This window comes from Caloenas nicobarica, chromosome 4 (assembly GCF_036013445.1).
Source record: "Caloenas nicobarica isolate bCalNic1 chromosome 4, bCalNic1.hap1, whole genome shotgun sequence".
NCBI lineage: Eukaryota > Metazoa > Chordata > Aves > Columbiformes > Columbidae > Caloenas > Caloenas nicobarica.
This window is the reverse complement of record NC_088248.1, coordinates 55,975,725-56,002,290: the sequence shown is the minus strand read 5'-3', so window position 1 is coordinate 56,002,290 and position 26,566 is coordinate 55,975,725. Positions and strand designations below refer to the sequence as shown.

Sequence of the window (26,566 nt, the reverse complement as noted above, 5' to 3'; positions counted from 1 at the left end):
GCAATGCTTAGATGGAATTTTCAGTGAGCTTTTATATCACAGTCCCATTTTAACTGTTGTTTAAAGCTGCATTAATTATATTTATCATGGGTCATAAAAAGGAATGTTTGGTAGGAAAGCCACTGTACCAACAATTTGTGTAGTACATTTCTTAAACTATAGAATATTTTTGCTGTATGTGATACTTCAGACTTAGCCCAGTACAGAACTCTGCTAATGAGGGTTTCAGGCCTGTCCTCCCCTAGCACAGCACGATGCGAACCAGCATCACTAAGTGAATGTCAGCGCTGTTCCCCACTTCTTTTCAGTCATTAGTTATTTGACCTTTTAGCTGTTACTGCTTTTTCTTTACGTTTCTTCCTCTGTTATATAAACATACCCCAGAAATCATTGCAAGTTTCTTTACATGTCTATTACTAATAAATATTTTTACTAATCACAAAATTAGATTTGTAGATTCTTTTACTGCTGAAACCTACATATAATTCAAATACATCATCCAGACTGCACAGTACCTTGGACCTGTCCCACCTATTTGATGTCTCTGAACAACAAATGAAATACAGTTGTCACAAAATGGTGTCAAACGACTTACTGCATTTAATGTTAGCTTGCAATGAAAACTCTTCCTTGTTGTTGGTGACTGTAAAATACGAATTCACGATTTAGATTGTTTTCATACGTACTGATAATTTACAGCAATTGCAGTGAGAAATTGCTCAGAGCTCCTGAAATTTAAGTCACTTCAACATAACTTAGTCACATAATGTTCCCTAAAAGTTCATGGTTACATTGGCCTTCCTTAGCAATCCTTGCACGTAGTTACAGGACAGCCACGCCTTTCTATCACCTAGTAACTTTTTAATAGTCAACATCAACTCAGAGTTTCTGATCTAGAGTTTGATTTGTCAGTGTGTGTGGAATACAGAACATTTTAAACACTGTTTAGGCTACAAACACTAAATAGTGGTGTAGTCTGAACCAAGGACAACACCTTGTGGAAGTGTTTGGGCAGAAAAAAGAATTGTAGCAGTATACTCTGAACATAAAATAGAAATGGCTGAAGGTAAGATTACACCTGCAGGCAAATCAGGCCAACTCCTGGAAAAAATCTGGCACCTGAACTTGCTAGTGAGAGATGCGCTTCTGAAAAGTGATCTGGAAAATGAAGTTATAGTGGACTATGTACTTAGACTGATGTGTTTAACAAAAGAGCTGAGCGGATCTCTCAGCCAGCAGCTGAAGAATGTTATGGAAAGTATTAAAGATACCTGCCACTTGCTGAGTGCTCTCCATGAGAAACACAAGGAACTGAACACAAGTCCAGGCAAGTATGGAGGGACTTACCTGTAGACAGAGTGAACTGGGTATATTGGATGCTAAGCTAAGTTGTGCTGTGTGATGATGCTGGGGAACCTTAGTTTTAATTTGTTAGTATTTCAGTGTTTAGTCATTCATTAGACCAAATTAATTAATATTTCAACTGTTATATCACACTATTTTTGAGTCTATTACATGAGATTCAATATGAGACTCATAATTCTCATTATTTAAAAATATATATATAAATGAAATTAAATAAGCAGAATTGTTTCAAAGTTCTATGTATATTATACTTCGGTGGGTCTATCTTGGTCAGACACCAGATGTCCACCCAGCAACATACTCTCCCTCCTCAACAGGGCAGGAAGAGAAAATAAGATGGAAAACCTCCTGGCTCAGTATAAAGAGAGGGAAATCACTTACCATCATGGGCAAAATGGATTTGACTTAGGGTAAAAAAATAATTTAATTTACTGATGATTGAAACAGATTTGGATAGTGAGAAATAAAGGCAAAAACCAAAACCACCACCTTTTCCCCTTGTTGTGTTATCGAACATCAAAAAAGCACAAAAAGCAAAGTGTTAGAAAAGCAATGGTGGCAGGGAGTAACACAAAAGAAGGCTTATTTCAAGGTTAACCTCGTAACAGAATGCCAAAAGTGTATTTTCATGCAACACCATAGGGTAGTGTAGAGTTATAAGGCCATGTCTTTGTTTGGCTTTAAGCACTTGCAGTATTAGAAAAGTCACATTCACAGCATAGGAGAATGCCATTGTTTTGAATGACCCTGTTATCTTCAAATTTAATTTTAGGCAAGTTTCAAGAGCTGTATGATGTGTTTGGGGGTTTTTTTGTTCTGTTTAGAGAATGCAAAATCCAGGGAGGAAACAGATTAATTTTGGCATTTTTGCCTTTCAGTGAGACTGGGAAGTGATCTTTAAAAACCGCTCATGCAAAAGAAGCTATGTTATTTCCAATCCTTTTGTTTTATTTGTCAGCCCTGATAAACTATTTAGAAGTTCTTCTTCACTACTGTAAAAGTAGCTGTATAAAAACAGCAGTACCTTAGAACAAACATTTTAGAGATCATGTAACATCACACATTGGTGTTTGATGACATTCCTACTCAATGAAACTATTTTCCAAGTTGAAAACCTTGACTTATTGATTTACCTCATACGATATTGTTGAAAAAAGGTGAATGTAAGCCACTGGTTTCCCATAAGACTTGAATCAGCCTTTTCTATTGTCCTTCCCTTGTGTGTCTCTATCCGTTATGAGTGGAGAGCACACCATACTGTGTTTCATTCTGTATAATATTCTTATTTGTATTGACTTTGACTGGATTTAGCCTGAAAAACAAAGTTTTCCAGGATCTCATGCAGCAAATGGAAATATGCAAAACATTTTCCAAGAGGTTTGCAATATGTGTAACTAACGAAAACACAGTTCCTGTTACAGAGACTGACAGCGTAAGGTGAGGGGAGAGCTGAAAGTAATATATCTGAAATCCTTAAGAGGACATCTAGAAGGATTTCTAAGAAAAGGTGTTAAGAAAAAAGAGGAATCAAAAATTAATAAGCTAAAAATAAAATCTTACATGGATGTCACATAGTGATTGTGTTCTTTTTCTGTTTCCTTCTTCACCAAGCATTTTTAGTTATATGCAAGAGCAACCTTCATCATTCCTACAACTGGATGCTACAAACTGCTGAACTTCAGTATTGAACACATGCTGGTGGTTTTGTGTTATCCTCTGTTCTCCATCATAAAAAGTCAAAGCTGCTAAGCATGTTTAAGATTGAGCCCATGTATAACAGCTTTGTTAAAGACTCATGTATTAGAATTTTGCAGGATTCAATTTTAGGAGATATATATATATATATAAAAAATTAATGTTTAGTTTTAAACCTCTTCTCAAATTGATTTGGCTATTATTTGCCAATTCCATGTTTTAGATAGATTGTCAGAATTTAGCTAGTGTCTGATCACTAGAAAAGTGTTCACTAGATTTACCAGAGTAGTACTTTAACAAATACACAGTTGTACTTGAACAGATACACAAATGTACTTGTCCATAGTCAATTCTTCAGAAATTTACTTAAATTGAATAGAAATAAATGCAAAAATATGAAATGGAAGCCACGAAATACATTGTTCATCATGTATTGTATGGCACTATGGAATTAGGTGGAATTCATTCAGCATTTGTATAAGTTTTCACAATTTTGGCTTGCTTTTCATAGCAAAATTTGGTTCATTACGGATTTTTTTTTTTCCTCAGAGCACAATGCAATTATAGATTGTCTGCAGAAAGCGAAGAATTATTTGATAAATACAGTCTCACACCTTCAAGAGGCAGAAAATAAACTTTATGTTGCTAGCTGCAGACAAGATGATGATTCTCTGATGCAGACTGCTCAAAATGCTTCTAGAGAAAGAGATGTGTGTTATCCTGAAGAAGAAGCAACAGAGTCTGTGCAAAGATCTTCCAGTCCCAGTCAGCAACCCCTAAGAACTCCTTCCCTGAACAAGATAGAAAGTCAGAATGTTAATCAATTCCACCCAACAGAAACTGAAACTGCAGAAAAGGACATTGTTGCATCATTAGCTGCAGGTGTATCTGCTCAAGAACAGGACGTTAGGAGGGAATCTCTAATGAAAAAGGAAAATGGTGACCACAGGCTACTAACAAACTCTGTCATAGAGAAAAAAGATTGCAACAGAAAATATAAACCTCATGGAAGCAGCTCTGTTACTGAAAACTCTGCAGAACAGGCTTTTCAAAGTGCTTGTACAAGCAGTGGCGAAGGCATTCTATCTGGGACATTGAAAGATATTTACGATAGAACTGTCACAAATAATTTTGAACAGATAAAAAAGACAGTAGTCAAAGAATCTTCAAAATTGGTAGAAAGTGAAGAACATGGAAGAACAATGGAAGACAGTAAAATGGAAACACATAATGAGATTTGTAGGAAGGATCTAATTACCTTCACATCTGCAGCACAAAGATGTGATCTTACTGCTGTGTATCCTATGAATGATTCAGAAGTACAAAAATCTAGACACTGGAGGAACAAAGAGTAAGCACGTACTCTTTTTAGGAACAGACGTACACAATTATCACTTATTAACATACATATAAACATCTGTGGGCCTAGAAACTCAATATGCATGTATTGAACAGCTGCTGGGCATTAACATAATAGCAGTTTACAGCTTAAGCATGTGCAACAAAGATCTTCCATTTGGTCTAAAGTAAACTGTAAATTACTATTTGATTGCATTTTTTTTTTTTAATGCCAGAGAGGGTCTGAGTCATGGACAGTCAATTCTCAAATTGTCAGAAATCAGTAGGAAAGGACACCAGTAAGTCAGTTTTATAATCATTTGTAAACTGTTCTGAAACAAGCTAAACATAATAATTTTCCTTATTTTCCCTTCTACTCATAAACATATATTTTTATGCATTATCTGCTTATGCTACAATGTAGCACATTATTATATCATAGTGTTTAATTAAAAATACAAGACATCACCCCACCCAAAACACAAAGAGTTACATATTATGTTCTTTTTCTCCAGATTTCTAGTGGAAGACAGTGGTAAGAATGAAGTAGCTTGTTTTATTAAAGCCCCTGCAAGTGCTTTGGAGAATCTGAAGTGTAAGATAGTCAATGACACTAGTTCCTTGGTGGTGGATGATTCTGAGGAGCTGGTCAGCAATGTCATCAGTATTGAATGCTCTGATTATGAGACAACAATCCCTTTCCCTATCAACATTGCAATTCCATTCACTTCACACTTCAGAGGAAATTATCGAGAGATTATGGTGAAGGTGACTGATGTGAACTTTCAATCAAACTACTTAACTCCTATTTCTTTGGAGGGATACCAAGGAAATCATAAGGTGGGTAACCTCTTATCTGAGCATCGTAAAAACATCATTCCAGGTTCCCAGTTAAGCTTCTGTTGAGTTATACAAGCAAAGTTTTCCATTATTAAGCCGCATTGCCCACTACGTGAGGTTAAATTGAACTTTTCCTACTTTCTCAGCAAATAATTCTATTTAAAACCTAGGCAAGTGCTTGATCCCACAATGATTATGATTGAGTAATGGTTCATGATTTTTGCAAATTGCATTATTTGATAAAAGTAAAATTTAAGGGTAATTATTTTGCATTCAGATCACAGAGAACTAAGACAATTCTGTGTGTAACAGTCCAGACTCCACCTCAGAGAAACACAGGATGTTTGGGGCTTTTTAACTGCAGAAGAATTGCCTTGGTCCAGATTCATCACCCACTTTACCAACTCATTTCATTTCACCCCAATCTAGCACTGGAATATTAATGACATCACATGATGACTAGAGATCACCAGATAACTGGGCATCCAGGTGGCAATAATAGTCAATTTATTTTCATTTCACACCTTGCTCTAGAAATAATGTTGCCTTCTCAAACTGCTAATCCACTGTGGAATTCAGTTTCTTTTCCCTCCAATGTACTCTAACCCCACATTCTCCTTGTGCAGGAAACATTTGCGGAAGTGAAAGTTTATCAGCTGGGTGTTTTTTCTGTGTTGTCATGCTTAAAAAAAGAAACATTTACTGTTCCAAAAGTAGGACTCTCACAAAAACTGAGCATGGATTCTAGAATCTCTTTCTATTACCATCCAGGAACATTCAATTCTCCAGCACCTATGCAGTTAAAGGTGAGCTTGAAATACTCAATACTTGTTCCAGAAGTTGTTCTCTGATCAATTCTGAAGCAAGGGTGCCAATAATGTTAAAGGGCAACCTGTTCCACTATTAGAAGTGAAAAGTGATTGCAGCTCCACATCCTGTACACACAGCAAAGGTTTCCTGTCAACTTTGTTGAAACCACAGTGTTGTCAGTAGACAACGATATGTCTAGCCAAAAGGAAGAACCATCTAACTTTGTTTTTTTAAACATAAGAAAATTCAGTCGTTTTCAATAATGACATAAGCATCAACTCCAAACTTCAACTGTTTCACCCAGTGTTTAAGTTAATGGAACAATTTTTCCTCTCCTGACCTCCATCATTTGTACCAGGCAGTGCAACAGAAGGATTTGTAATCTCTTAGTTTTAGGGTGAGAATAATCTCAAAAGTTTGCTTCAGTTATCATGTGTTTCCCCCTTCCTTTATAAAAACACTGATTCTGAGGTAGACAATCTAAAATTAACAGTGAAAAAAAAATCCCAAACAAAAGAGATTTGTAAAACCTTAGAAAATTATCAAACTCTGAGGCAGCTCAGGAACAAAGCAGGAACAAAACAATCACAATATTTTAGTCAGTAAAGGTTCCATTTTTTTATGACATTTAAGCAGTTGGTTGTCCATTGTATAAAGTGCTGACACATTGGTAGGGTTATTCCTGGGTTACAGAGAAGAGCCTAAAACTTCTGTAATAGTCTAATCTGATTCCAAAAGATAAATAAATTTATTACAAAAAACCCCAAAACAAGCAACAAAATCAAACCACCAAAACCAAAACAAAACAAAAAACCTCAAACCAACCAACCAAACAAAAACAAACAAAAAAACACAGGCATGTAAGAGAAGGTTTATTCATTTGTAAATTAATTGTACAATTGCTTCCCATATTTAGGTTCAGCCGATTGAACCATCGTTGGTTTCGACATTGAAAGCAAGACACGATATGTACCACTCAGTGGTATCTACTAGTGCACTGGTTTATGTCCAGCACCCTTCAGCCCAAACATTTAACAGCTCTGTCACTATTACTCTACCCTGTCCTCCAAACCCAGAAAAAAAAAGGCAAGGAGATGAGACAGAACATACAAGAGCCATTAGTGCTACAGTAAAGAGGGTTGCTACGGCATACCATTCTTGGTAAGAACAACTTCGCTACTAATTCAGCATTTTCTAAACATTGAAATTAATTCATTTCAACAGTTGCTGATGAATACTTTTTTGTATTAAAAATGTGTTAGTTCTTTAATACGGTCTGCTATACTTAGAAACATTGTTAGAAACACTAGAGCAAATCCCTACAATTCTTATGTTATAGCTTCATCAGGAAAGTCACATAACATTTGATGTATAAACTTTAAATACGATGGCCACTATATTTCTAGCAGGAGTCAGGATGAAAAATGCATTAGTTTTTTTCAGCAAGAAATGTTCAGCCATTTTCACCAAAGCCAAACATTGAACATAGAGAATAACCACATCTCAAAGCTGCTGTGATTATTATTTTACCAGTCGGTGGTTTGGCTGCCCTGGCCTTTGAATTTTCTGATCTCTACACATTCCAATAGCTACCTGAGTGAAAATTTCTGACACAATGATTTGGAGTAAGTCAGTTTTGTGGCAACTGCGCATTAGGTAAAGGCCCAGATTATTCTAGAGCACTCCCTACAAAATCTCTCAAACTTAGACCTTTTGGAATGTCTTAAAAATCATTAAAACATGAGGGCACCTGAAAAAATCTCTACATTTCAGTTGTTAACTGGCAGTGCATTAAAATTTATCCATCGTGAACATCAGGAGAGTGATAAAACTTTTTGGTGGAAAAAATGGTCAAAGCTGACCTTATCTATTTTGACAGCACAAGAAATGGTGTTTTTACCATCTCACGCAGGAAAAAAAAATCAATCCGAACTTACCATTTGATTGTTGTCATCATTCTGTCACCATGGGTAAATCCAGGTTCAGAAAAGCTTACTGAGATTTCTTGGTAGGGACTAGCTTGGGGCAAGAGTCAGCTGTGAAGTACTTCTTTAGATCATTAAAGAGTTAGCTTATTTCTACTGTGCTAAACATTAGCTTTTTCAAAATTCATCTACATGCCAAGATTATTATTAACTTGAAAATAGGCAAGGTACAGATGGAGAAGTCAGACGATATTCTAACTTTCAATTTCTGAAAAACTCAAATAATGTTTTGAAGAGCTTACATTCACACTGCTCTCTTAGACTATAAATCCACGTTTATCACAAACTTCAGATTTGGGAACAGTGCCCATACAAGTTTATAGGAGATTCAAATTTCATTTCCTGTGCCAGAAGCATTTTATTGTATGGTAGTACCCTCGTGGCATCTGTGTTCTTAATACCAGTCTAAATGTCACTTTAGATTCTCAGTCAAAACACATCCACGAAAAAAACCTGGCTTGGTTACTTATTTCTGTATGAATTCCTTAGGAAACAATGCCAACATTTTCTTGTATTTGCATGTAGGCTGAGGTTGTATGCTTGAGAAATGCTTAGGCTGTCTTGCCTAGTGTATTTTCTTTTTTGGATTGTTCACAGGGTGCGCATTTGAGGTGAATGGGTTATTCACATCCAGTTTTAAAAAACAGGCAAGCAGAGGTGTGTGCCAAAGTTATCGGCTTTTCTGTAAGAAACAAACAAACAAACAAACAAAAACCAAACCAAAACAACAACAAAAACCAAACCCAACCAAATAAACACAGACAATAAAAACCCCAACCAACTGAAAACCTCATGTTTCATTTATTAGTATAATTAGCCAGAGCATGCCATGTCACAGTTGCTTGATTATGAATGTGATATCAAAGTAATCACCTGATTTGAAGAGAAGCTACTTTTATTTTCTTTGTTGAAACAGATAATGAGTAGCAGTCTTGTCTTATTTTCTAAATTCCTTTGTGGTTATTGAGCAATATTTTCTTCTGGATGAAAAGGTCTCTGCTAGTTTGTTGGTTTTGCCTAGATATCTGATTCTAGAGAATGTAAATACTGGTTAATGACTTAAAACCAATCCATAATCATCACTGTGCATGATATTAAATGACAGATTAAACTAGATTAATTTAGATAGAAACTGTTCTTTTTCCTTTTTTAAAACATTTTCTGGAGAACTGGAAAAAAAAAAGATCTCTTAACAATTATATCACTTCCATACTCTGGAGTATAGTTCTAGATGCAGATTTTCAGCAAGGTGGGAAAAACACATGTAGTTATCAAGCAAAGCAGAAGGTAAAGCAGAGCTAGAAAAGCAAGCATACTCTTTCTGCAGGGTACATTTTTCATTACATTTTTTCCTATGATTCCTTGGCTTTACAGGGCTGTGAGTGCTTCTGTGAGAAAAAATGGGGAGAATATCAGTGATACTTTGAAATTATTAGGTCACAGAAACAAAGAAGAGGGGTGGAAGGTGTTTGATGATGTTATTATCCAGAATGCACGGAATGGGCTTGTATCATTTGAACTAAATGAGCATTTAGAAAGGTAATGTATTAATAATTTAATAAAATTTTATTTACTAAAATATTTACTTCCAAATATATGGATCAATGGAAATTAGTAGAGTTAAGAAATAATCCACTATTCATTGTTAACTTGCCGGCGTCTCTTTATTCCACTTCAAAGTATAAGATAATTTAGATTTGTTATTCATAATTACAGAAAATATAATTTTTTAAAAATATTTTTTCATCTGTAGGCTGTACACAATGTAACATAAACAAAACTTGAAACAGGAAATGCAAATATTAATCTTTATTTGAAAATGGAATTTAGCTGGGATTTAGTACTGAAAAAAACATTTTTTTTTTAATTTCTCATTAGGAAATATTATCTTATTTTAATCTAAAATTTGTATGAGAGGCACTAGATGCCCCATCCTGGAAAAAGTCAAGGCCAGGCTGGATGCAGCCTCACCTGGAGCACTGTGTGCACTTCTGGGTGCCACAGTGTAAAAGAAGATATAAAGCTACTGAAGAGTGTCTGGAAGAGGGCTGCCAAGTTGGTGAAGGGTTTGGAGAGGAAGCCGTATGAGGAGCGGCTAAAGTCTCTTGGTTTTTTTCAGCCTGTAGGAGACTGAGGGAAGACCTCATCATGGTCTACAGCTTCCTCACAAGGGGAGGAGGAAAGGCAGGCGCTGAACTCTTCTCTTTAGTGACCAGTGACAGAACCCAAGGAAATGGCAGGAAGATGTGCCAGGGGAGGTTTAGGTTGGACATTAGGAAAAGGTTCTTCCCCAGAGGGTGGTGAAGCACTGGAACAGGCTCCCCAGGGAGGTGTCACAGCCCCAGGCCTGACAGTGTTCAAGAAGAGACTGGACAATGTCCTCAGACACATGGTGTGAACTGTGGGGTTGTCATATGCAGGGACAGGAGTGCTCTTTATTATTTTGCATAATAAATTGTGAGCAGTTGATAAAATTATTTAAGAGAGAGCTATTCATTTTATTGACTTTTTTTTTTTTTTTCTTAATACAGCTTTGTTGTTATTCGCCTTTCGTTCCTCCTGGAAAACACGTATCTTCTCCTCTTTGCTCAGGCTCTGGAAGAAGCTGTTTATAGCACAATGGCTAATGTGATACTGTATCAGAAAACAGAAAACCCATATAAAATAGTAGTTTTGCTATCTGCATCCAAAGAATTGACCTGGGAACTTCAAAATCTCCATGAGGAGGGCTACTTTGGACCCCCAGAACCTACACAGCAGTTCTCATTAAGAGAAGGAGAGCAGATTCATTTTAGATTTAGAGGCAATATTTTTGCTTCAGGTAAGGTAATTAATTAATACATGCATCTGGATGAACATTATCAATCACCTCAGCTGTTCAGAAATACCATATGCAAGCATTAGTAGATTGTGGTTAGTCATAGCACGTTTAGTTATTTCAGTGTTTTACTTCTTGTAAATGATAGGTGCATGGAACTACATGGGAAACAGCTCTAACTGAAAAATAAAGTGTATTACATGAAAAAGATCCTGAGCAACCTGCTCTAGATGACCTTGCTTGACCATGGGGGTTGGACAAGCTGATCGTCAGAGATCTCTTCCAACCTCTGCCACTCTGTGCAACCCGTTCCCTCAGAAACTGCTGGTATTTCATCTTACATTTCAAAAGGACAGGATTCCATCAAAGGGGTTTTGATATAAAGAAGATTTGATAGGAATTAAACGGGACACTTGATAGGTATTAAACAGATTCCAAACAAAAGAGAAACTGTCTGCTATTTCATCTGTCGAAATTCACTTAAAGTCAGACTAAATGCTGCAATCCAGGGCAAAATATTGGGTTTTGTGAGTTGCACTATGAATTGAGGTGATGAGAGCTGTTAGGCCGTTTCTATTAGCAGCCTCAGAAATTCCATGCAGTGGCTGCCACTATTCAGAGATTTGCTTAAAGAGAGGTAAGAAGCCTCAGAAAAAATTTCACATAAAATTATATATATTGTCTTCTGTCAGTTTTGTAAAGAATGAATATATATTGGGCCCTCCGAACATTTTATACATAAACTCTCCCATTGAAAACTCTGTTTACCCTAAAGAAAGGATTATTCTTCAAAAAGAGAAGCCTCCAGCCGCTAAGGAATGCCTGCTTATCTATGTAAGGAGTAATGTTATAGATGTATCAATTAAAACGGAATTACAAATCCTAAAAATGTACCTACTTCCCTGCCCCCATTCATTTTGTTACAGATAGACATCCATCCTAAATAACCAGAAAGTATGTACTTCTAATTCCTTTCACAACACCATTTTACTTTTGTTTCTCTCTGTGTTACGTAATTTATCCCCTTCTATCTCCCCCTCCTTACTTTTCAACTTGTAGCACAGCCTCCACAACTTGTTCTTTATGCCAACAATTCAGAGGCTAAGACAGCTAATTATGAAGACATTTCAACTACTGAAGCAGCCTGGCAGAAATGTTTGAACCTCAGATGTTCAATATAAAGTAATAGTAATGATAAAGAACAACTGAATGTTATGTGATTAGCTCTATTTGACTCACCCTAATGAATTATTTTAGATGTTACACATTTAAATACGGTATAATTTTTTGGTTTTTTGCTTTTGTGTGCATGGTGCTTTTTGTGGTTTGTTTTTTGTATGAACTGCAGAGAATGGAAAAGATTTTGCAGAAGTCTACAGGCTGATTTTTCATTCACAAAGAAAACCTAGGCTGGATCTTCAAATTAAAGAAGTGGATGAATACGGTAACCACAGCTCACCTCATTACAAAGGAACAGCAGTGTTTTATAAAATTACCAGAGAGATGATAACCAAGAAATGGGAACAAACCTTGCTATGTGGTGAATATCAACACCAGTCTCCACTGTGTAAATTAGCACTAACGTTACCAAAGGTGGGTTTCTCATTTGATAATGTTAGAGACTTTTCTCTTTTTCCCTTACCACATGTTTATTAGGCAAAAGGATCTTGGTATGATTTTTGCTACACAGATACACACAGGACTCACTGATGGAGCAGTTCTGGTCCATCAGCAATGTACAAAAACCCTCATAATTTCTCTCAGCAGGTGAGAGGGACCCTCACCCAAGCACAAGCATGGGGAAAAAAAAAAAAAGTTTAGCAGTAGTTTTTCACACATTTGCTCTCCCCAAATGGTATGGCCCTAAGAAATTATTACTCAAGTTTTAGTTATATACTTCTTATATCTTTGTTTTGGGAATCGCAAATAGTAGGACCATTAAATGGTTCATGTAAACTCTTTCTCCTATCATGCCTGATAAGCGTCTTCAATACAGCCACATGGCCAATTGTCTTGATCTCCGGCGACAACTATTCCAACATAAATTAATATTCCTGCAATGAAATCTCATTGTAATCTTTTCAAGGAGCTTAGGTATGAGCACCCTATATTGTACAAAATGCTGCTGCTAGACTACTGTTATCAAATTTGCATACATTTTAATATCAAAATATGTACAGTAACACTTGGTCTAAATCTCTGGTGACAAGCAGTAGTATCTTTTTTTTAAATTCACTTAACTTCACTTTTCCTTAAGCTATCACCTGCATATACATCTTTTGTTTCATAAGTATAGCTCTTTATTTCTCTCTCATCTCCACTCTGCCAAGTAAAAATTAAGAATTAAGAACAGTTAAGTGCAGAAGATTTTAAAGACAGATCTTTTAGTGACTAACTCCATATAAAATGTAAGTTTTCTTCAGAGAATCACATGCTTTCAAGCACTTGGCTTTTTCACAGGGCTAGCATCCCATGGGCAGTGTTCACAGAGTGGGAAATACAAACTCTTGACGTCAAGTGAGATAATTAAAAAAAAATAAAACAAACAAACAAAACCCACCAAAAACCCAACAATCTGTGTTACACCCTTAGCATCACTTTTCTTCCACCCACGTGCCTAGCTTCCATCCCATTGTTGCTTTTTGTTTAATCTTACTGCATAATAAGAATAAAATTGAAAGGACTGAACTGCATTTGTACTAAACCACAAAGATAATTACCAAGTATCTTAGATTTGGCTTGGCATATATGGTCTACTGCTATACATATTAGTCCTTAAATGTTCTATTTAGACTTTTCAAAACAAATAATTCTGACTACTCCTTTTCTCCTACTAAATTTAAGGCCGTGTTTCCTCTTTCCCAATGTGGCTTAGATCTTGAAGTCTGGCCAGTCTTTATAAATGTATAGGAATATATAATATATGTAAGCACACAGTAGCACCCAGGCAACCTACTAATTTAGATGGAAATAAACAGAGGAACTGTATAATATGATAATTGCTGGTAAATTAGAAATTAGAAATGAAGTCAAACCTCAGGAATGGTGATAACTTTTGAGAATAGCTTTTCTACATCTATACTTTCAACTGAATCAGTTCAATCGCAGAGGACCACAGTTTGATGTACAAAGAGTCTGCTTAGAGAGACAGTGTTATTATATCACTTCAGAAAATCAGTGTTGAAGCATCTCAAAAATAATTTTTCTTTTGCTTCTGGAGGAGCATTTCAAAGGAGTCATAATCTTCATTAGGAAAAAAAAAAGTGACTGAAATGTTTGAAAACATTTGCATATTGAAAGCTTTTTCATTATGTGATTTGTATTTTCTGTCTCGCACAGAATAAAATACCTCTCTATAGAATGAAGCATCAAAATAACATCTTCCCTTACGTTACAAGTCATCTTAGTACACAAAATGTTATGCTTTGCTATAGTTGGTGAACCCTCCTACTTTTTGATCCATCTTCCATCCATCCAGAGTAATAATTTAAAATTGGTAAAGTCAGGTTTTTTAATAGAGAAGAAATATTCCTCAATAATTTAGCTAGTTTAGTTGCCATCTTTTGGAAAAATTATAAAAGCTAACTATTTGACTTTAGTGAATAATTAGTAAATTAAATACAACATATACATACATAAATACAACAAATACTATCAGTATATAAATACACAAGGTAAATGGTAGTTTCACCCATAACACTGTCTATTGGTATGTAACATTCATTAACACAAAGTTACAATCTTGTTCTCTGTTTTGTTGTTCATACCTTCTTCCAGCCAAGTAAAGCTTGAATTCCATACTGAACCAACTCACAGAAATTTTAAGAGCAAAAAATATTCTCTTTGATTTTCTCAAACGAAGATGATTAGCAATAAAGTCCCACATAGATCCATGCTAACATATTCATCAGAAACTTTTGAATAATTAAGTGTTAAGTGTGATGACAGTACAAAATATTCAGAGTACTAAAGCTGTCTGTCAAGAGTCACAGAGTATGACTCATAGAATAACAGGTTGGAAGGGACCACAAGGATCATCTGGTCCAAACTTTCTTGGCAAAGCATGGTCTAGACAAGACGGTCCAGCACACTTGTCCAGCTGAATCTTAAAAGTGACAAATGTTGGGGAATCCACCACTCCCCTGGGGAGATTATTCCAATGGCTGTGTTTTGTTGGGATGGAAGTATAATACATATCTGATTTTGCACTGATAGACTCCAAATTAGCTATTACCATGAAAAGAAAAATCTTTACTCATTTTTCTCTCTGAAAACTTCCAGAGCATTCAGCAGCAAATAAGCTGAATGTCCCAAATTATTAGATAACAAAAATGAAAACAAGATTATACCATATATCTATGAGGCATCCACATCATGACTGCACTCTGCAGTTCTGGTCACACAACTCAGTAAGAGGATTTGGAAGAAAAGGAAAGAAAGAAGGTGATCAGAAACATGGAGTGGTTCTAGGTAGGAAGACAATACCTTGATGACAACACCGCAGGCAGTTTTGACAAGTTGGAACACTGTATACACTTATGAATATTATGGAGGAACTGCAAAAGGAATTATTATATCCCCTTTCATGGGATGTCAGAATAATGATATTGGCATGTGGCAGGTGTAACCAGTAACATAAAATAACATACATTTTACATACAAAAATAATCAGAAGGTGAACTCTTTTTCATATGATTTTTGCAGCAGCTAAAAATGTGTTTGAGCTAGAGAATAAATTGTCTGGAAGAGAGACAGAACCATAAATTCAACATAATGATCCAGATGCAATTAAATGCCAGAGCAATGAAAAGGAAATCCTAATTACTTACCATATCTTATTAGGTGTTCTAAAATTATTAACAGTGATGAAAGCACTGACAGAAAAATTAACGTAAGAACTTCTATCCTGTTTTTGCTGTCCATGATCTGATCAACATTTTTGAATCATATATATCTTCACATCTAGGTGGGCTTTCTAATGAGTACAAGAAAAGGAAGGAAATAGTTAAAACTGGATGAGAAAACACAGTTATGAAGAAATTTAATTCACCAGTTATATAAACAACTATACCAGCCATTTGTCAAATGCAATTGTTATTTACCACTTCATTAAAGTACAAGTCTTGTGTTAATGTTCATGTAATGTGAACCAAGACTGGCACTGCCCATAATTACTCATGTGCTGATGTTGTTAATATATATTGCCAAAGTACCTAAAACTGCCTGATCACACTCATGTGCATAGATATAGACCCAAACAATGATCCTTCAACTCTGCTAGTTTCTATCATGTCTGCTACTACAGTACAGCAATTAAGCTGCCACAAATCTCACAAACATATCAAAACATAATGTTCAGTGTTCATATCTGACCTATCGATAACGCTGGGCTGTTTATAGTATTGCTCACACTAACGCAGCTGCTTACAGAATTTCAGTTGTCACAGTAAGGCTCTCATGTAGTAATTAGTTAACTCTAAGTTGTAGCATTGTTGATGGACTTCCTTCCTTCCAGTATTCTGGGAGAACTTTTCATGGTTTGGGAACAAAATCCTCAAAACAGCAGTAAATGCAGCGCAAGAACAGCAAAGACTATTTACATTTCTACTACTTCGTTGAGTTAATAAATATCTTAAGATTAGTTTAGTCACGTTAGCAGATTAGTTATAATACACATGAGAACACAAACACTCAGTGTTGCCAGTAACAATAGAAATTTTCTCAGCAAAATGAAATGAAGTTTTGGCACTTCCCCTCCTCCGTCCCCCACCCCGAGAGATGATAAAATTAGAATCATTCACATCAGTTATTAGTTTAAACATGCTACATTTCTACAGAAGTAAGCTGATCTTCACTAACAATTACTATTTATGGAGCTTTCATTTCCTCAGCATTAGAAAGCACTGGTTGATCAAACCTGTTATTTTCAATGCAGGTTAAATACAGTGGATTAATTTCCGGTGTCAAGTATGTGTGGGCACATCAGTGATATTTCTACTGATTTCAAAGCAGTTGTATTTACGTGAAACTGGGCTAAAGAGTTTAAAAGGTTAATTTCTCCTTTTCTGTCTGTCCTGTTTGATATGCTACTAGAGTCTGGTCATGTCTGCGAGGGCCATTTGACAGAGTACTTCAGTGTTACTGGCTGAAATCAGAATGCTTTGCAAAAAGAGTTTGTTGTAATAGATACAATCATTATCACATTACTATTCTGCTGACGTTTTATGTTTAATGACTGTCTAACAACAAAATAGCATGTGATCCTCTGCTTCAGAAAGGCAGTTGCTTAGCTAATTGAAGAGTCTCCCAGAGTAGAAAACTGCTTTGCCCACTGAGAGTATTTTACATACGCTGTCAGCCAGAACAGTGGGGCCACATGCCAGCACAGCTGAACCGTGGGTGAATTTAGTGCTTCACCACAGATATTTAATCTTTAAACGCAGATTCAATGTTTTAGATCTAAGGCATTGTATATAATTGCACTATTTCTAGACAATACTCGTTCTCAATTCTTATCATTTTACTACTATTTTAACGTTAAGTAGCAGAAAGTGGTTCAGGTTAAAGGCAATGCGTGGGTAATTGAGTTCATCTACAATAATTTCGAAAATCTCATACAGACCTTTGAGGTGTTAAATTCTCATTAATGAATGAAAATAAGTTTAAATATAAAAGCATAATTAAACAAAGCTAGAGAAAGCTGTCTTGGAAGAAAAACAATGCCCCCTTCTGGAAGAGCTTTATACTCCCTTTGAGGGCTTTTCAGCTACGTTAGGCTATATTCTCAGTAGGGCATGTCCCAGTAACTGAATGGCTGTTGAAGGAGGCAAGACAAGGCAGATACAGATCTGCAGATGAGTACAGATGAGTACAGCCCAGGATGGTTTTGCTCTGCCACACAGCGTGTCTAGTGTGCATCCTGTGCACACTTAAACTGCTGGCCGAGATGGCTCATGAAAAGGTGTTTAATCCACAGGTGAAGAGGTAACAGTTGTATTCAGCTTTTGGATATGTAGCTCAATGTATATGAAACACTGCAAATAATGAACAATATATAAAGTCTGTATTAGGAATGTATTTAAGATAAGCTCAGCAAGGCTCTGGCTCAGTATGCCCAGCAGGAAGAATAAAATAATTTATCCAGTCAGAGTTTCATGCTCTTAATTCACAAATGGAGAAAACAAGTTCAGTGAATAAACCTGGAGCAAGTCTCACAGGGAAAGCTGTGCATAAATTGACAGGTAATACGACTGAATGTGTGACGAAAGTCACATGAACACTAAAAGACGAGGAAAATTACAGCTTTTAACAAAAAAAAAAGAGCTGAACTTCATTCGATAAAAATTAATCTCTTCTTGTGCTTAGTGCTTATATAAGTAATCTCTTGTTCTATATGGAGTAGGAAATAAAAATAAAGGCCACAAGGCTTTCCTCTTTCTCAGTCATAGGGAGAAAAGGACAAAGTATTTTTGCTTTCTCTCCAGCGTTCAGAGGAAGAACTCTGTACCTGCTAATGGAACTTGTCTTTTGAATTCTGATGATTTTTAGTGATTTATAATCAAAAGTTGAACTATGTAAAATGAATAACTATAGGTACAGATTCATAGACCTAAGAACAGCTACTGCATACCTAGAAACTCTTATTTTCCTTGAAATAGGACGATATGCACACAATTGTAGTAAGAACACAGAGAGAGAAAGGCAAAGTTAATGCAGTAATCAAAATTAAAATCTGTTTCATGTACAAAGGAAGGTTCCATATGGATTTTCTATACAGTTTCTATTCACCAGTCATGACATAATACTGCTGATCAAACGTTTGTAAAATTGCATAAACTATAAACTTTTTAATAAGATGCAATAAATATCCATCTGGCATAAATAGACTTAGTTTCATTATTTTGATAGGTGTATACTGCTTTTTACCTGCTGATGGTGTTAACTGGTTTTCAATAATGACACAAATCCTGTATGTAGGTAGAATTTTAAATGCGGATTTACTGCAATCCACCCATATCCTATGCCTCATCCCTTAATCATTTTAGTAATTTCTCTTTCCTCAACACATTTTCTTTGATAGCATGAAAAGATGATCAACCGTCCACAAAGCACAAAAATAATTTCTTCTGATTCATCAGGTAAGAACACAAACATAAAATAGTAATATCAATATAAATAATAGTTATGTTTGCTAGGTTTTTTTTAAATGTCAAGATTTGTTTCAGCTGTAACTGACATTTTAAAATGCCACATTCAGGAATCAAGTAGTTAATGTGTTAAAAGATATTAAAAGAAAAAAAAAAAAAGTGATCTGTTTACCAGGAAATGCAAACGTTCTTCTAAGAAAATGTTGTGGTGAGGTAGTTGAACTGCATATAATTCTCTGTATAAGGAGATTCAGTCTGTACCGGAAAGCTCCAGGATAACTGATGTATTAGTCACAGGACATACCCGAACCCTTTTATTTTATTGCTAGCATTCCCCATGCAGTTCCCAAATTTATAGACCATTGCTGTATCTGCTCTTGACTAAGTTAACTTCATTTCGCACTACAGTTATCAAAAATTGCATTAGAAATAAGAACTGATGTTGTTTATATTAAAATAAAAACGAAACCATATTCAGCTGAGGAGTTCACCCACTGAGCCTCCAGGTTTAGAAAGCTTTTCGAAAGAAAGAAAGATTTACATAGCAGAAGAATAATGCTCTTAATTTACTATTTTTTGTCCTTCAGAGGCCCTGTGGGACAACCTGCTATATTGGCTTGCAGAAGAGCTTGCAGAAGATAATACATCATTACTTGCATTGTGCTTACCTGTTCGGCGAAGCATACTTCAGCTTGTTAAGCTGAAGTGCCCTGATAATTTAACACACCAGATCTATGAGCTGCTTTGCTGCTGGAAAAAGACCCTTCCAAGGTCGGCTGATAAACAGCAGCTCCTGTCTCGCTATTTGCGGAAGAGTGGCAGAAGTGATCTTTCAGAAGAACTTCAGTTTAAGTGGCAAAATAAAGTGTTCACTTGACAGAATCACTGGCAACTAACAGCCCAATTTCTCTTCTTGTTGAAAGGTGTGAATGTTCTGTGATATTTTTGGAAGAACAAGTGACAGGGATACCAATCAGGTATCAGACTGCTTATTTACTTGTTACATTGCAACCTACTTCACTAAAGAAAAGTATAATAGCAATGTCCTTACTTGCTAAAAGTGAGCATTTATTCTGTGGAGAAGTGAGATACTGAAAACATAGACATGAAGGATTCTAGACTGGTCTGCATAGGTTTCTAAGGACTTCAATTGTTTGCACATACCATACTCAGTTGACATAGAATCATATTTCTGCATACTTTAAACACTAGGAACTATTCAATATGCTTTATCAAAATCATATGAATCATTCCATGATATATGGATTACTCTACATCCAGTAATAACAGCTAACAGATTCTTCAGACAAAAGCATAATAGATCATTATGATGCACAGGGGAAATTTCTTCTTACTTTCAGGTTTGTTAGTAATTAATCCTCACTTTTATATTCTCAGTGAATGTTTTTTATCCTTGTGAATATCATAGCAGATTTCAGTGTTACCATATGTGAATATCTAATCAGAATTTACTGGATTTGTTGCCACACTTTTATCTATCACGGTAACTTTTTTCTTTTGAAGGTTGCCATGAAATTTGGAAAAAGGATTATTTCTCCTTTTTTTATTCATTATACTGAGTTATTGTATTGAAGGTACCGATGATAAACCAGGTGTATTTGTGCAATCCTTGGCCGTATATTCCAGTCTCTAAAAGTTGATTTCTTTCCAGAATGCAAAGTAAGACTACCCTAATTTTTAAAAGTCAGAGCAATAGAAGGGTTGGACTTTTATAACTGCATTTCTACTGAAATAATATTCTAATTTCCAGTCTTCTGTTACTTGCTGCTATATTGCAGTTCACTTCATACAAGACATCAAAAATTTCTCTAAATGCTAAACTGAGATTTCTGTTAAAAGCTCAAAGTAGCTGGCAAGGGCCAGTGAATCACACAGTTCTGGGACAAAGTTGACTGCCTGGTATTTGCATGCACAAATATCAATTTGTGATTACACAGGCTGTCACATTTGTGCGATTTCCCTGCTGTTCCAGTAATGTGCAACAGATGCAGCTCTTTCTTCAAGGCCGCCTGTGCATACTTAGTTTTTAGGTATTGTTATTCTTCTGGATTCAATGCACCAATTATTTTCCTCTTTCAACCCCTCCCCTCACCACTTTAATAATACAAAATTTAAATATTAATCTAAATGTTATTAATCTAGACTTTATTAGTATTTAGACTATTTACAATCTCTGTATGTCTTGCTGACAAATCTTAATTGTGATACATAGTGTTAGTCTGGATATTTTCTTTTCAGTGATCATATATTTGCAACATTTCCAAATTACTACTATAAATGAGAAAACTGCATTGCGAAAGATAAAGAGGAATTGTATTAATTAGTTTGATTATTCTAGTCAGTAAATCTCATCCTGTAGGATTATCTGTTTTTAATTGCAAGATAGAATATATGAGGAATTTAAGTCCTTGACTGTGACATAATCATACTTTCTTTTATTTTCTACAAATAAAGATTTTTTTTTTTTTTTAATCAAAACTGGCTACTTATTAGTGGAAAACATTATCACACTTTTTCTCAGTGCCCTGACACATTTTGCTATCACATCTTTTGTCATCAGTTCCTTCTCTTTAGGAATCAACATATCCTTGGTGCCATCTTAAGACATATCAAGGATAAGAGGGTCATCAGGGGCAGTCAACATGGCTTCACCAAGGGGAAGTTGTGCTTGACCAACCTCATAGCCTTTTATGAGGACATAACGAGGTGGATACATGATGGCAGAGCAGTGGCTGTGGTCTGTCTTGACTTCAGTAAAGCATTTGACACCGTCTCCCACAGCATCCTTGCTGCTAAACTGAGGAAGCATGGTCTGGACGATCAGGTAGTGAGGTGGTCTGCGAACTGGCTGAAGGAAAGAAGCCAGAGAGTTGTGGTCAATGGGACAGAGTCTATTTGGAGGCCTATATCTAGTGGAGTGCCTCAAGGGTCAGTACTAAGACCAGTATTATTCAACATATTCATCAACCACTTGGATGAGGGAATGGAGTGTACTATCAGCAAGTTTGCTGAATGACACCAAGCTGGGAGGAGTGGCTGACACGCCAGAGGGCTGTGCTGCCATCCAGCGAGATCTGGACAGGCTAGAGAGTTGGGCGGGGAAAAATTTGATGAAATATAACAAGGGAAAGTGCAGAGTCTTGCATCCGGGCAGGAACAACCCCAGGTTCCAGTATAGGTTGGGGAATGACCTATTAGAGAGCAGTGTAGGGAAAAGGGCCCTGGGGGTCCTGGTGGACAGCAGGATGACCATGAGCCAGCACTGTGCCCTTGTGGCCAAGAAGGCCAATGGCATCCTGGGGTGTATTAGAAGTGGGGTGGTTAGTAGGTCGAGAGAGGTTCTCCTTCCCCTCTACTCGGCCCTGGTGAGACCTCATCTGGAATATTGTTTCCTGTTCTGGGCCCCTCAGTTCAAGAAGGACAGGGAACTGCTGGAGAGAGTCCAGCGCAGGGCAACAAAGATGATTAAGGGAGTGGAGCATCTCCCTCATGAGGAAAGGCTGAGGGAGCTGGGTCTCTTTAGCTTGGAGAAGAGGAGACTGAGGGGTGACCTCATCAATGTTTATAAATATATAAAGGGTGGGTGTCATGAGGGTGGAGCCAGGCTGTTCTCGGTGACAATCAATGGTAAGACGAGGGGTAATGGGTTCAAGCTGGAACACAAGAGGTTCCACTTAAATATGAGAAGAAACTTCTTCTCAGTGAGGGTGACAGAGCACTGGAACAGGCTGCCCAGGGAGGTTGTGGATTCTCCTTCTCTGGAGACATTCAAAACCCGCCTGGACACCTTCCTGTGTAACCTCACCTAGGTGTTCCTGCTCCAGCAGAGGGATTGGACTAGATGATCTTTTGAGGTCCCTTCCAATCCCTATCATTCTGTGATTCTGCTGCATGCTCAGTAGATCTTGTCAGAATGTGCATATATTACAATCCTGCTTCAATGTATGATGATACTACAAATAATACTGGAAATATTGTAAAAATTTTGACTTCATTTTTTGATCTAGAATAAAAGTATTTTAATACAACTATTGACATTCTGCCACAAGATGGCGTCTGTGTCTAAGAAAAATATAATGCCTTTCACGTGGTGAAAAATATGTGAATAAAACACTGCTAAAAACTAAAGACCTAACTAAATGACTAAAAAGTAAATTACACTGTACATTGTCATTAACATTAATGCAAAGCAGCAAGAATTGTGGGCATTTCAGTAACATCTATACAACAGGAACAACTGCATTCAGCTTTCTCTTCCCAGGAATTTGAGATTATTTTTCACATTAACGGAATGGTAAAATTGTATTAAATTTGCTTATGTCAAAAGCTCTGTTTTATTGGTAGCAAACACTAATCAAGTGACTAAATAAACCATGTATTTTATTAAAGATTGGGAAAAGACTAGTAAGGTAGATTTTAAAATTAACAACCATTTCTAATATAACAATCATGTTCTCCTCTGAGGAGGTAAGCTTTAGCCCTGCTAGTTATTTTTCTTGTCTTGCAGTAACTCTTATTTACAGTCTGAAACTAGTAACTATTCTTGCTGTGGCCCCGCAGAGCTGAGCTGGTTGGTGATGTGCTTTTACTGTGTTCCTCTCCCTCCTCATGTCCTCCACCAATTCTGCCTCATCCTGGGGGTTTCTCCACTTGCCGCTCTGGGAAACCTTCACACCTCTTGTTCCCACTTCCACATTATTCCTGGAAGAGCATGGGTAACATTGAGCACACACTTTCTCAGCTCACAAAAAAACCCCCGTTTTAATCAAAAAGCATATTTTAAGTGCACATTTTAACAAAAAATTATATGAAGAATGCCTGCAAAACAAACAAGTTTATTCCTGCCTACTTTGTTTTCTTTGTCTACCAGATGTCCACAGAAGCACCCTCCTTGTCTAGGTCTCCCTGGCCTCAGGGACTTCTGGCAGGAGGAGGGAATATGGGGGTTTTCCTTCATGTTAGGTCTCAATCAAAAGATGTATATACAGACACATTTTTCTTTTTTCTTTTTCTTTTTTTTTTGGTCAGATAAGGGATTTTGTCCCCTCTAAAGTTCATAGGACATAAACTAAACCTCCAAACAAAACAGGTTTCAGACCAAAATGTGGCCTTCTGTGCAACACAACTATGACATCAGCAACAATAAGATCCCAAAATGTAGTTCTTCATGGCTAAAGTAAATTGAAATCAAGCTGTAGCAGAATCCAAAAAGACCTTGTCAAAAAGGGAGGAACAGTGGGTTGTCAATTGAGATGACCCTCAAGCCTTAAAGAAGGAAGGATATCTGACTAGTCTGGTTCTTTCCAAACAGCAAGTGCCAGTCACAGGCTGAAATGACTGAACCATTGCTATGGAAAATCCAGTTTCTTATATAGCATCAAAGCTGTCATTTGCTTTTCATTCAATCAAATCTTGTATCCTAAACGAAAGGGTTCCCTCAGTGAGATTTACACTCACTGAACTGCAATCAAACTGTAGCAAAGAATGTGGTCTATATCACAGAATCACAGAACGTTAGAGGTTGGAAGGGACCTCGAAAGATCATCTAGCCCAATCCCCCTGCCAGAGCAGGAACACCTAGGTGAGGTTACACAGGAAGGCGTCCAGGCGGGTTTTGAATGTCTCCAGAGAAGGAGACTCCACAGCCTCCCTGGGCAGCCTGTTCCAGTGTTCCGTCACCCTCACTGAGAAGAAGTTTCTTCTCATATTTAAGTGGAACCTCTTGTGTTCCAGTTTGCACCCATTACCCCTTGTCTTACTGTTGGTTGTCACCGAGAAGAGCCTAGCTCCATCCTCGTGACACCCACCCTTTATATATTTGTAAACATTAACAAGGTCACCCCTCAGTCTCCTCCAAACTAAGGAGACCCAGCTCCCTCAGCCTTTCCTCATAAGGGAGATGCTCCACTCCCTTAATCATCTTCGTGGCTCTGTACGGGACAAATCTGCTTCTGTGCTATGTGTTTTCATTGGCTGAAAAAAATATGCAGTACTGAGAGAAAAATCTGAGCTTTATTGCTTAGAATGGGTATGTTTTCTACTCGTAAATAACAGGTGATGCTGTGTTTTATTTCTGAACAGAGAAGGCAACTGTACAGAAAAGGAGCTGAGATCAGAAGCCAGTTGCTCGTAAAGAAGTCAGTTAGACAACTACAACTTGGCTGATTGAGTAGAGATGGTAATTATTTAAATACTGAAGCAGAAAAAGAAAGGAAGAAACACGAGTATTCCTTTTCTGTCATTGTTACAGCATAGGTTGCCAACAGTATCCGAGGCTGATGAAGTGCAAAGGTATAAAGCAGACTTTGCATATTCAACATTTAAAATAAAAATTCTCTTAGTGAAACAGGGCTCAATAAGCAGGATCAGTAGGCTGTTGAATACAACAAATGGGTTTAATTAAAAAAAAAAAAAAAGATGGCATTTAATCAATATCCCATCCAACAAGCCCCTTGTAAAAATGAATTATTTTATCATTTCTATAGTACTGGGAAAAGTACCATTTTCACAGAAATAACTATCTGTAGCAAAGTCATCTTCAAGCACAAGAATACCAGCTTAAAAGCTGCTCCCAAGTGAAATGAAATGGCCAGAGTAGAAGTTCCTTCCAGCTCTTTCCAACAACTCATTTATGTGAATCTTAAGTGCAGCAAGCTAAACCCCTGAATGGGCAGGGGCACTCAGGAACCTGGCAGAAAATAGCCCAGTTGAAACCACTCCTTTATTTCCATGTTTCCACAACAAAAATTCCTTGAGCATCTCTGGTGAATCTCAGAGAAGGTGTCAACCAAAGAAACACATTATCTGCAATTCCTCTGGTTCTAAGCAGTAGAAGATCTTGAATGTATGTGTGAATAACGAATACCAGGTATCAGCCTGTTCTGAGACTCCTTCAAAGTCTCCTTTTTCATGGAGATGTTAGAATATTTTCTCTAATGACTCTACCTACCCATTAAATATGCAATCATTATTTAGGTATCAGTAGAAATAAAGTCTTTGCATGATGCTCCAAAATTATATTTAGGACATCTCCTAATAATACTAGGTAGTGTAGACATTTGGAAAAGAGCAAACACACCTCTTTCAGCTCATACGAAATTGAGTTGAATATTATCGTACAAAATGAATGTTATGAAGCTGAAAAGAATGAATGACAAGTTTCCTTATGAATAGACATAATCTGTTTCTTCAGAAAAAGTCATTAATATGATTACTAGATAAACTCTAAAACAGAAAGTGCAATTTTAAGGTGGTTTCCTCATATTGTATTTCATCTTCTCCCAGGAAACACTAAATGGTCTTTCTCAGTCGTCACAACAACATAATCTACAGAAAAAAAAAAAAATCCCAAACATTCCCTCTCCCAAAGACCCAGCTCAGCTTTTGCAACAGCCTGTATCATTACAAGATTCTGATAAACTGAAAAACATTGCCTTAGTCCTTCTATTACTTTATTAATGTCTTGTTTTAATAAAACTTCATTTGTAATGTGGCAACTTGAAGAGCTCCCATTGTTAATACAGACTAATACGAAAAAAATTTTCTCA

At 36.6% G+C, this 26,566-nt stretch overlaps 1 protein-coding gene across 1 annotated transcript; it reads left to right on the top strand.

The window, feature by feature from the left end:
- The first annotated feature begins 1,056 nt into the window (after positions 1-1,056).
- DTHD1 (death domain containing 1) lies at positions 1,057-19,875 on the top strand. The gene is made up of 10 exons (XM_065633338.1): positions 1,057-1,327; positions 3,610-4,411; positions 4,914-5,238; positions 5,865-6,044; positions 6,965-7,209; positions 9,408-9,572; positions 10,565-10,854; positions 12,200-12,444; positions 18,932-18,989; positions 19,586-19,875. The coding sequence occupies exons 1-10, from the start codon at positions 1,057-1,059 to the stop codon at positions 19,873-19,875; spliced, it is 2,871 nt and encodes a 956-aa protein (XP_065489410.1).
- The last annotated feature ends 6,691 nt before the right edge of the window (positions 19,876-26,566 follow it).